At 39.2% G+C, this 12,664-nt stretch overlaps 1 protein-coding gene across 1 annotated transcript in view; it reads right to left on the reverse strand.

The window, feature by feature from the left end:
• The window catches only part of LOC124594959 (UDP-glucosyltransferase 2-like), a 53,957-nt gene that overhangs the window by 26,297 nt on the left and 14,996 nt on the right, over positions 1-12,664 (reverse strand). Inside the window, exon 3 of the mRNA XM_047133469.1 lies at positions 8,713-9,172. Coding sequence (XP_046989425.1) covers positions 8,713-9,172 — 460 coding nt within the window. The remainder of the gene's footprint in view (positions 1-8,712; positions 9,173-12,664) is intronic.

Consider the following 12,664-nt stretch of genomic DNA (forward strand, 5'->3'; position numbering starts at 1 on the left):
AAGTAGCCGAACTTTCAGATCAGTTCACTAACTTATCTACAAAGGTAGATGATGATCTGAATGACACAACACCTGTAGCCTTCACTGACACAGAAGAGTATGAACAAATTAGGAAATTCAAACAAAATCAGAATCAAATTAATACGCAACACCAAAGAGAAATCCTGGAAGTACAAGATCAGCTGACACAGGTAATACAAGAATTACGTATTTCAGAGGACACTCGCGCCCCAACACGGGAAGAGGGACTTAGAAATACGGAAAAGACGCAAAATAATAACACAGGGCATTTCGGAAGTTATGAAAGAAACTGGCAATGTGCACCGAATTTCGAGATGGAACGGCCGACACGACCTAACAATGACCGATATGCGACTCGCCGACATGATGATTTTGACTATAAGCTGTTCATTACTACACGTAAATTCAAAACATTTAAGAATTCTGCCAACGACATTCATCCACAAGCATGGCTCCATCAATTCTCTCATTGTTTTCCTCCCAACTGGTCGTTGGAACACAGATTAGAATTTATGTGTGGCTACTTAGAGAATGAACCAGCTGTAAGAATGCGATCGGTAATTCACGATTGCCACAGTGAGGGAGAATTTTACCATGCCTTCCTCTCAGCATATTGGTCTCAAGCCACACAAGACCGCGTAAAACATAACATCATAATGATCAAACGTTTCGAACAATCTGGATTTTCCAGTCTTATGAAATATTTTGAAGACATGTTGCATAAGAATCAGTATCTTTCAAACCCATACAGCCCCTCAGAACTCATCCGCATTTGCTTGATCAAACTGCCTAAACATTTACGACATATTATTTTAGCAGGACGTTGCAAAGACGACATTGAAGCTTTTCAGGGACTGTTACAAGAATTAGAAATTGACACTGACAATCGCGGAACGCGAAAGCAGGAACACAACAATTACAGGTCACATCCGTCGCAATTCCGCGATGAAAGAAGTAATAACTTGACACGACAAGGCTATTCTCACAACACAAATCGTGACCAAAACAGACACCACCCTTATGACAACCGCTGGCAGAAAAATAGTTACAGAGAAAGATCGCATTTCCGTAGAAATGAATATGACAGAGATAACCATAGAAATAGACAATATGGTAACCAGAACTATTATTGTCAAGGGAGACAGAATAATTTCAGACGCAAGAGTTCAGCGCGCAGTTACGATTCAGGGAGAAATTCTCCACCACGTGACCGACACGAAAGAAACTGTGTAAACTACCGACAAAACGACAGACCTGAATTCTATCAGAATTGGCGAGCTTCAAACAGAGCAGGGCCCTCTTGAGGAGGTGAATTTGTAGAAGTTAGGTCTCCTAATCCCAATAACGACGCGCGCCAACAAAGAGACAGACAATGACTCGCACAGCAGGCAGCCGCGTGCGCCGGCTGGCTCAGAGAAAAATAACATAGACGCTAACCTTGAGAAAAACTCCAGTATTCTTTACCGACGTATACCGCCTGACAATTGCATTGAAGTTCAAACTCTGAGTATTAGGAAGAGTAAAGGTTTACACCACATTTCACATGTAAAATCATTTATTGAGAGATAATCTGCTTTTTAACTTAGTCTTTGCTATAAAATTTTTCACTTCACGTTACTAGTACTCTTTTTCAATCTTAGAAACTGTTAATATGCAACAATGTTTGAAGTTAAATATCCAGTCAAGAACCAAGAGAACTTATTTAAACAGAAATTACGAATGCATTGTTATTGTGAACAGACGACACAGTGTTATTGTGTGTGTGCATTCTTGCTTGTTAGTTGCACGATTACGTAACAACTATAAGGCTCACATGCTTAGAACATGTACCGGTACTGCTAATGAGATTTTAATGCAACATTTTGGTTTACTTGAAAATATATTCTGGATTTAAAGTACTTTCAGTGAGATACCAGATGGCACAGTGGTTAGTTTATGTGACAGCTACACGATTTTATCATGACGCTACTAATGAGTGACAATTTACAATGTTGCTTTTGCAGTGTATCTGTTTTATATCTGCACAGTTTTCTGAATTCTTCTAGGAAGAAAAACATGTTTTAGTAGTAACTTTTGTAGTATAGCTACAATGAGACAGGGTTTTCCGTAGCACAACAATACGTTACAGCACAGTACGTTCTTCACCACAACAATAAGCGTAATAACTAAGATATCTATACGCAAAGCATTTCACTTTCGTTTATCATGAGGTAAGTACATTGTCTTCTGCAGAACTTAGCTTTCGGAGGACGATAACTACGACACTTCCACAGAGATTATCTTACAGCAAGACGCATATTTAGCGCTACAGGACACGTATTTGAGTGATTAATTTTGTACTTAAAACATTTATTTTTAAAGATTTTTGAATTACAAAGAAAGTTTTCCGTGATACATTTCATTCCATTGCTGTAATCTGTAACACCTGAGGGTATAATTATAATAATCCTCAGGGGGGTACATGCTTACTTTGTGTACCATGTGTGTGGCAACCACAAGGAACCCTAGCTAATATGGTATTTGCTTATACAACTTTACACATCGGTACCATATTTCTCTAACACATAATTACACAGCTATCTGATCATTTAACTGAGAGATAAACTTTTTTTACTACATCAGTGACAGATGTTTACGTAATTATACCGTTGGATAACTTCACACTTACGAAATTGTATTTTGTCTGTACTTAGTGAACTGTTCATATTTTTTTGGAATCATTGTGATACTATGAGAGCTTTGAATGATATATTTGGTATGAGATCATGATCTTTAAAGTACGTTTGAGGTAGATGACACTATTGAAATGAGCAGAGAATATTTTTTTAGTTTTTGAAATTATTGCAGAAAGCTACGACGTTTTTGAGATTTGACTGAGGTGTTATGATGTTATTATTACGACGACGATGTGTACTATGCTGTTGAGATATGTTTATGATCAATAAGATGATGATACCGTATATGAGGAATAAGAAGTATGTTGGAAACCAAGAATCGTGCTTTAAGAGTTATGAAAGTGCGTAAATGCGTGAGTGTATCACAATGCTGATGAATATTTTATTTGGACACTTATATTTATAGAATTTTCTTTCTACAGATTTGCAACGCTAATTCTTGACCTGTGAAATATTTTTATGTGAGACTGTCACTGTAGCGGAAACTGCTGTTGTAAATAGTTCCGTAAGAAAGTTAAGTGACCACCTGCACGTAATGCGTTGCGGGCACCCACCTGGGCGACAGCCGCCCGAAAAAAAAAAGAAAAAAAAAAAAAAAAAAAAAAAGCCATTAGCCTTTCAGCGGCACAGGTAGAAAAAAAAGGGAGGCCATTATCCTGGCTATTGATGTTCCTTTGTAGAAAGCATCACAAATATTACACGCTCATTACCTGAAAACATATGGTTACTCGTAGTTTGTGCTAATTACTGAAATGCTTATGAATTGATGGGAAATATTCGTACAACTGCACACCTGATTATGACAAGTGTCTTTCTATGAAAGTTGAGAGCTACTGACTTACGAAATGCCACATAGCTATTAATGATGTTTTTATGCTTTGGTTTGTGTAATTGCTTATTTCATTTGACATCTGTTTTCCAGCTGTGTTGCAGCATTGGTTTCATAAAATAAAATTAAATGCATTTGCTAATGTGAACACTTTCTGTCAACAGATCTATTAAATAATAATTTTGTGATCCACATTCTTCAAAAAAGGTGCACTTGGAAAGGAAAGAACAATAAGAAGGAACAAGTAACAGTAACACATAATTTTCTTTTCAAGTACATGGTAATATTTCTTTTTACAATCAGTTGTTGTGGTGCACCACTTTAATTACTTAGACATTAAGATGTGATTATACATTTCCCTTATCTGCATTGTTGTTTAGTGTAATATTTTTTCTGCTTGCGCTATGTCATGTTTAGGTATAAGTTGCTGCTGTTTGCCAGGCATAGTGTTATTGAATTTGACTTTTGCTCATTTATGCTGCTAGCTTTGCCAATTTGCATTTTTTGCATTGCTGTTTGTGTTGATTTGTTATGTGATGCTGCATTGCCTCGTCCCTTAGTTTAGCATCTGAGCTCAGTAGATTTAAGTTAGCTTAAGAGGGGGTAGACTATATAAGAGAATGAGTTGCGATGAATTGGAAGAAATGCATTGAGAATTAATACGAAAAAAGTACATAAAACAGGTTTAGGTAGGATTTTCTTGGAAATAAATGTTGAAGTAAGAAATGTGTGAACATATAAATACAGAAAGCATGCTTAGATAGAATTTTTTTTGGTGGAAACAGAGGATGAAATAAGAGGAAAGATATATGAAGTTTTGGGTTGGACTGCAGTACCAAATGTTACACTGGAAACGAACCCTGTCCTTTCCTATTGGTGTTATCCCACTATGTGTTTGTGTACCCTTGTGTATTTGTTTTCTTCCTGTCTCTGTGTAGTTTCATAGAATTTTTTTTTCTTTTAATATTAAGCTACATTCACTATGATGAGGAATACTGTTATCCTCGAATATAATTGGCATTAATAATATGTTATTTACTTTGTAAAGATGTTTAGACATTTTTTACTCTGTTTTGTGTTAATGCTAATGTGTGAAGTTGATGTTTCAAAAGTTATTGTGATCTTTTATGTATGTACTCATGTCATAATTCCTGTAACACTGACGTATATGTCTATTTCTATTCTTTTGTAACGCCTGTTTTACTACAAATGTTATCTATATTGTTATGTTTTTTAATGATGTATTTTGTACCTTTATTGTATTCTTATGTTATAAAATTGTAATTGTCACCAGTTCATGATATTATTAACTTGTCAGTTACATTTCACTGCACACGTTTCTGTTGGTCATAGTATATGGACAATATGTGCGAAGTAGGGACTGATAGTGTTTGCATGTGTGTTAATGATTCTGCAAGGGACTGGATAACAGCATTGCTGGTTCTAAGGACAATTAAAAGAAAAACTTTCTGAGTGCACAAGTGGTGGTTTATGGACTTGCTATATTCTATGCAAGACTCTTCGATGGTGATTGTGCACCTGCACAGTCACAACAGATGGCTGCTGGCTATCTCTACAAGGACTACAGTGGGTCTGCATCTTTGATGGCCAACCAATACCACAATCTCTACCAGGACTACAGTGGGCCTGTCCACAATCTCTACAAGGTCTACAGTGGGTCTGCACCTTTGATGGCCAACCAATACTCTCTACCAGGACTGCAATGGGTCTGCTCTGTGATGACCTACCTACCAATATTCTTCCAAACTTCGAATGACTCTGCTGTGGGTTTGCTCTGTTGTGGCCCATTACCTGTCAGCATGTCGAGAGTCAGCACGGTCTTTCCATTGGAAGGACAACACTACTTCTTCAAGACTGCATGGAAATCCACTACTTCCGTGCGCATTTTCTTTTACTGCTCAGACTTTGAGACAAACACTGCTATTCTCCTGTTATGTACGATTAGGACTGTCTTTAGGGACTGTGAGAAAATTTGAGCTTTTGACCAACGTTGTATCAATAAGTGTGTGCATTTTATATCTTTGTTACTGTAATTGTGAAAAATTTTTGTCAAATCTGTATTGGCCAGTGCCCAACACCATTTGTAAAAATTTTTGTGGGGAGCATGGGGGCTATGTAAGTAGGCTGTTTATGTTTTCTCTATGTAAGTAGGCTGTTTAGGTTTTTTATTGGTAACGCCACCTCTGTATGACAATCACTGGCTGTGCTGTGGGCAGTCTGTGTCTGCTTTGCATTGTTGTAATACTCGCCATTGTAGTGTTAGGCAGCTGGCTGTGAACAGCGCGTAGCGTTGCGCAGTTGGAGGAGAGCCGCCAGCAGTGGTGGATGTGGGGAGAGAGATGGCGGAGATTTGTAATTTGTCATGAACTGATATATATATTATGACTTGTGATGATATCAAGGTAAATACATTGTTCGTTCTCTATTAATATCTTTCATTTGCTAACTATCCCTATCAGTAGTTAGTGCCTTCCATAGTTTGAATCTTTTATTTAGCTGGCAGTAGTGGCGCTCGCTGTATTGCAGTAGCTTGAGCAGCGAAGATTTTTGTGAGGTAAGTGATTTGTGAGAGGTATAGTTTAATGTTAGTCAGGGCCATTCTTTTGCAGGGATCTTTGATAGTCAGATTGCGTTGCGCTAAAAATATTGTGTGTCAGTTTAAGCACAGTCGTGTATAAATTGTTCAAAGGGGACGTTTCACCAATAGCGGGCACGGGATACCAATGACGTTTGTGGACGCTGGAGTGTTCTGCGGAGCTGAACACAGTTGCTTCTCTCTCTTGTAGTTCAGTCCTCGAGCGGAACAGACGTCCTTTTGGAAGCCAGAGCCTCTGGCTCCGCTTTTCACGACCGGCCACGAACATAAGTTAACATGAACCGCTTCACCTTCCGTTGCTCATTTTAATTAATTGTTCGACCTCCTAGACTAGCCGAAACCTGCTAACTTCCCACTCTGAGGCGCGCTCTTTGTACTCCGTATATTGAAACACCGGGTGATCAAAAAATCAGTATAAATCTGAAAACTCAATAAACCACAGAATAATGTAGATAGAGAGGTAAACATTGACACACATGCTTGGAATGACATGGGGTTTTATTAGAACAAAAAAAGAAACAAAGTTCATAAAACGTCCGACAGATGGCGCTGGACAGCAAAACGTCAGTGACTGTGCATGACAATTGTGTATAAAAGGAGCTGTAATGAGAGAGAGAATCAGATGCGCCAGCAGTCGCAGCATGTTAACGTTCCTGAAAAGGCGCTTTTGTGAAGCTGTATTATTAGAATGGGGAATGTGCTAGTTCAGCGTTATGATACTATCACCATAGGAAGGGGATTCGAACGGGTAAAGGTCCGTTGAGAAATGCAGCTGTGCCGAGAATGACTTTTAAGTTCGAAGCCACGGGTTGTTTAGACGATAGACCCCATAGTGACCGACCGAGCACAAGGCGTAATGCTGCTGAGACAGTTCAGGAAGAAATGGAGACTATAGCAGGTTTGTCTATGCATGGGGAAGTCAGCGCTCGTGCAATCGCACGTCGCACCGGAATTCCATACACTACTGTTTGGAAGGCACTGAGGCATACCCTCCGATGCTATCCGTACAAAATCCATCAGCATCATGAACTGTTAACTGCAGATTTAGTGAAGCGGAGGGCATTTGCGGTGTGGGCATTTCAAAAGATGGTGGTAGATGATGATTGGTTGAGTAACGTGTTGTGGACCGAAGAAGCTCAATTCACCCTCCGAGTGTCTATCAACGCCCACAACTGCAGAATTTGGGCTACCTAAAATCCTAGAACTGTCGTGGAAACTCCATTGCACGACGAGAAAGTCACGGTATGGGTTGGATTTACCACATCTACAGTTATCGGGCCTAGTTTCTTCGAGGAAATGCGTGATTCTAGTTTTGTAACTGCTACAATTACGGGTGAGAGGTACGCCGATATGTTACAGAATCGCATCATCCCCAGCCTGGCTCATAAACACCTGCTGGAACGCACGATGTTTATGCAGGATGGCGCTCCACCCCATATTGCTAGACGCGTGAAAGATCTCTTGTGCGCGTCGTTTGGTGATGATCGTGTGCTCAGGCGACAGTTCCGTCATGCTTGGCCTACCATGTCCCCAGACCTCAGTCGGTGTGACTATTGGCTTTGGGGTTACCTGAAGTCGCAAGTGTATCGTGATCGACCGACATCTCTAGGGATGCTGAAGGACGTCATTCGACGCCAATGCCTCACCATTACTCCGGACATGCTTTACAGTGCTGTACACAACATTATTCCTCGATTACAGCTATTGTTAAGGAATGATGGTGGACATATTGAGCATTTCCTGTAAAGAACATCATCTTTGCTTTGTCTTACTTGCTTATGCTAATTATTGCTATTCTGATCAGATGAAGAGCCATCTGTCGGACATTTTTTTGAACTTTTGTATGTGGTTTTTTTTGTGCAGCTCCATCTGTCAGACATTTTGTGAACTTTTTTTTTGTTTCTAATAAAACCTCAGTCATACCAAGCATGTGTGTCAATTTGTACCTCTCTATCTACATTATTCCGTGATTTATTCAGTTTTCAAATTTATTCGACTTTTTGATCGCCCGGTATATCAAACACCTGAAGACCACCTGTCTTGCTATTTCGAGCCAGATAATTTGGATGAAATAGTATGACATCAGCATTAGTCTTGTCGAATGCAGCTTTTCTTTCAAGTGGGTGACAAATTTGTCAGATTATGTTATTTACTTCGCTTATCATTTCAGTGGAATTCTCGAGAAACTTGTTCGATGACTGAAAGACTAGACACATTTTACAACTAACACAATACCAGTGTATGAAACGTTCTGGTGTATTAAAAATGAGTGTCGGACCGGAACATGAACCGTGACTCACAGCTTTCGTGGTGTGGAGAAGTAGGGTGGAGGTTGTGGCAGAGCTGGTCAGATTGCGACATTTCGTGAGCAGTGGTGTGGAGAAGTAGGGTGGAGGTTGTGGCAGAGCTGGTCAGATTGGGACATTGAAGATTGAAGGCAGGAGTCCAGCTTCTAAGCTCCGTTCAGAAGGCAGTGTTAAGATTCAAAACAAACATTGCACTTCAGTGTGTAATATTTGTAGCTCTGTGTGTTTTACTTATCCAGCTTACAAATAATCATCGTAACTCACCTCAGATAACGGTTCGACTTCCACCGGTACGTGGATGCCATTGATTTCAATGATGTTTGGCGTCAGTGGCCGTGCGTACTCCAAGGAGAAGTCGTTATTGGTGATGAGGAGGCTGAAGTTGTACTCCGTCTCGTAAACTGGTGGTGGTGCCGTTCCGAAGAATTCTCGCATTACGCTCTCCTGTTCTGGGATTACTCGACAGAACCACATGTAATAGAGCCTTAGATAGAAGTAAGTGTTGTACAGACGTTGCCAGAAGGTCATATGATCAGATAATCCCACCCAGAGATCGGGCAGATAGGCAGGGTTCATGGGACTGCCATACATATGGTATACGGGTGCGAAATTGGTCATCGTCACCAAACCAACCAGAGGAGGCGATCCGACCAAGTGGGCCAGCCCGTAGTAGGCTTGGTACGATAGTCGCTCGATGATCATCAGGTCGAAAGTGGGTTTTCTCCTGCAAAGATGTTGCGCAAAACAATTCATTTTCAGGTACATAACAGTCAAACCCAACTAAATTTTCATACTTTAAATGTTATATTTAAAAAGCTACATATTTTTTGTAATAATTTTCTAATTACGCTTCCCAAGTGAGCAAAACTATCACAATATCTCAGAAGAAAATAGTACGAGTGTCTTACGTTCAGTATGAGAATAGATGGATCCGAGATATGTAGTCAATTGATCAAATGAGCCTTAGCCTAGAAACATTTTGGTTACAAATATGCTATGTATGCTCTTTCTCAGAGTTAAACTTATGTGAGAAGAGAAATTTGTTAACATCGAGTATAGATTTAAGTGTCAGGAAGTCGTTTCTGAAAGTATTTGTATGGACTGTAGACTTGTATGGAAGTGAAATATGGACGATAAATAGTTGGGTCAAGAAGAGAATAGAAGCTTTCGAAATGTGGTGCTACAGAAGAATACTGAACATTAGATGGGTGGACCACATAACTAATGAGGAGGTATTGAGTAGAACTGGGGAGAAGAGGAGTTTGTGGTACAACTTGACAAGATGAAGGGACCGGTTGGTAGGACATGCTCTGAGATTAGATTAGATTAGATTAGATCAATACTAGTTCCATGGATCATGAATACGATATTTCGTAATGATGTGGAACGAGTCGAATTTTCCAGTACATGACATAATTAGGTTAATTTAACAACATACTTAAGTTAATATAACAACTTTATTTTTTTGTGTTTTTTTGTTTTTCTTTATTTTTTATTTTTATTTTTATTTTTATTTTTTTATTTTTTTTATTTTTTTATTTTTTTCCCTTAATTTATATCTAAAAATTCCTCTATGGAGTAGAAGGAGTTGTCATTCAGAAATTCTTTTAATTTCTTCTTAAATTCTTGTTGGTTATCTGTCAGACTTTTGATACTATTTGGTAAGTGACTAAAGACTTTAGTGCCAGTATAATTCACCCCTTTCTGTGCCAAAGTTAGATTTAATCTTGAATAGTGAAGATCGTCCTTTCTCCTAGTATTGTAGTTATGCACACTGCTATTACTTTTGAATTGGGTTTGGTTGTTAATAACAAATTTCACAAGAGAGTATATATACTGAGAAGCTACTGTGAATATCCCTAGATCCTTAAATAAATGTCTGCAGGATGATCTTAGGTGGACTCCAGCTATTATTCTGATTACACGCTTTTGTGCAATAAACACTTTATTCCTCAGTGATGAATTACCCCAAAGTATGATGCCATATGAAAGCAATGAGTGAAAATAGGCGTAGTAAGCTAATTTACTAAGATGTTTATCACCAAAATTTGCAATGACCCTTATTACATAAGTAGCTGAACTCAAACATTTCAGCAGATCATCAATGTGTTTCTTCCCATTTAATCTCTCATCAATGGACATACCTAAAAATTTGGAATATTCTACCTTAGCTATATGCTTCTGATTAAGGTCTATATTTATTAATGGCATCATACCATTCACTGTACGGAACTGTATGTACTGTGTCTTATCAAAATTCAGTGAGAGTCCGTTTACAAGGAACCACTTAGTAATTTTCTGAAAGACAGTATTGACAATTTCATCAGTTAATTCTTGTTTCTCAGGTGTGATTACTATACTTGTATCATCAGCGAAGAGAACTAACTTTGCCTCTTCATGAATATAGAATGGCAAGTCATTAATATACAATAAGAACAACAAAGGACCCAAGACTGACCCTTGTGGAACCCCATTCTTGTTAGTTCCCCAGTTTGAGGAATGTGCTGATCTTTGCATGTTACGAGAACTACTTATTTCAACTTTCTGCACTCTTCCAGTTAGGTACAAATTAAACCATTAGTGCACTGTCCCACTCATGCCACAATACTTGAGCTTGTCTAGCAGAATTTCATGATTTACACAATCAAAAGCCTTTGAGAGATCACAAAAAATCCCAATGGGTGGTGTTCGGTTATTCAGATCATTCAAAATTTCACTGGTGAAAGCATATATGGCATTTTCTGTTGAAAAACCTTTCTGGAAACCATCAAGGGATCACAAATTTAGAATTGGAGGGCAGCGTGGAGGGTAAAAATCGTAGAGGGAGACCAAGCGATGAATACACTAAGCAGATTCAGAAGGATGTAGGTTGCAGTAAGTACTGGGAGATGAAGAAGCTTGCACAGAATAGAGTAGCATGGAGGGCTGCGTCAAACCAGTCTCAGGACTGAAGACCACAACAACAACATCAACCTTCTGTGTCAGGTATCCTGACAAATGCCGCCACAAGAGATTCGGAATACCTCTGTGGGCCATGGTCTTTTCATTAAGGTACTTTCGACGTGTAGTAAATTAAAATATCACTAAACTTTAATATATTTCTTTCTGAGGAAAGTGCTCACGTCACTGAGGTCTGAAACAAACATATGTATCAAATTTTAGTGGCTCTTCACCTAACGTATACACTATAATGTACCGCATACATCACCAACTGCTGTCAACCCTGAATTTGCGTGTCTTCACTAAAGGCATCTAGACACCACCCTGAAGAAGTACGTTGCATTGCACTTTGCTTCGCAAGCCACTGTCAATACGCTAACCTGTCAGAATATCTAATCTGATTTTTTTTTTTTTTTGAGTCATCAGTCTTCTGACTGGTTTGATGTAGCCCGCCAGACACCACCCTGAAGAAGTACGTTGCATTGCACTTTGCTTCGCAAGCCACTGTCAATACGCTAACCTGTCAGAATATCTAATCTGATTTTTTTTTTTTTGAGTCATCAGTCTTCTGACTGGTTTGATGTAGCCCGCCACGAATTTCTCTGCTGTTCCAACCTCTTCGTCTCAAAGTAGCACTTGCAACCTACGTTCTCAATTATTTTCTGGACGCATTCCAGTCCTTGACTTCCTCAACAGGTTCTCCCCCCTGCTGCTCCCTGTAGTACCATGCTCCCTCTAGTACCATGAAAGTTATTCGCTGTTGACTTAAAAGATGTCCTACCATCCTCTCCATGCTTCTTGTCAGTGTTTTCCACATATTCCTTTCCTTTCCGATTCTGTTCAGTATCTCATAATTCCTTACATTTCCAGTCCACCTAATTTTCAAAATTCGCCTGTAGCACCACATCTCAAATGCTTCGATTCAGCCCTGTTCCGATTTTCCCATAGTCCATGTTTCACTACCATACAACGTTGAGCTCCACACACACATTCTCAGAAATTTCTTCCCTAAATTAAGGTCTACGTTTGATACCAGTAGACTTCTCTTGGCCGGGAATGCCCTTTTTGCCAGTGCTAGTCTTCTTTTGATGTCCGTCACTGGTTAACTTGCTCCCTAGGTAGTAGAATTCCTTAACTTCATCTAATTCGTGACCATCAATCCCGATGTTAAGTTTCTGGCTGTTTACATGTCTGTTACTTTTCGGTATTGTCGTCTCTCTCCGATTAACTCTCAATCCATATTCTGTTCTCATTAGGCTACCCATTCCATTCAGCA

This window comes from Schistocerca americana, chromosome 2 (assembly GCF_021461395.2).
Source record: "Schistocerca americana isolate TAMUIC-IGC-003095 chromosome 2, iqSchAmer2.1, whole genome shotgun sequence".
Classification (NCBI taxonomy): domain Eukaryota; kingdom Metazoa; phylum Arthropoda; class Insecta; order Orthoptera; family Acrididae; genus Schistocerca; species Schistocerca americana.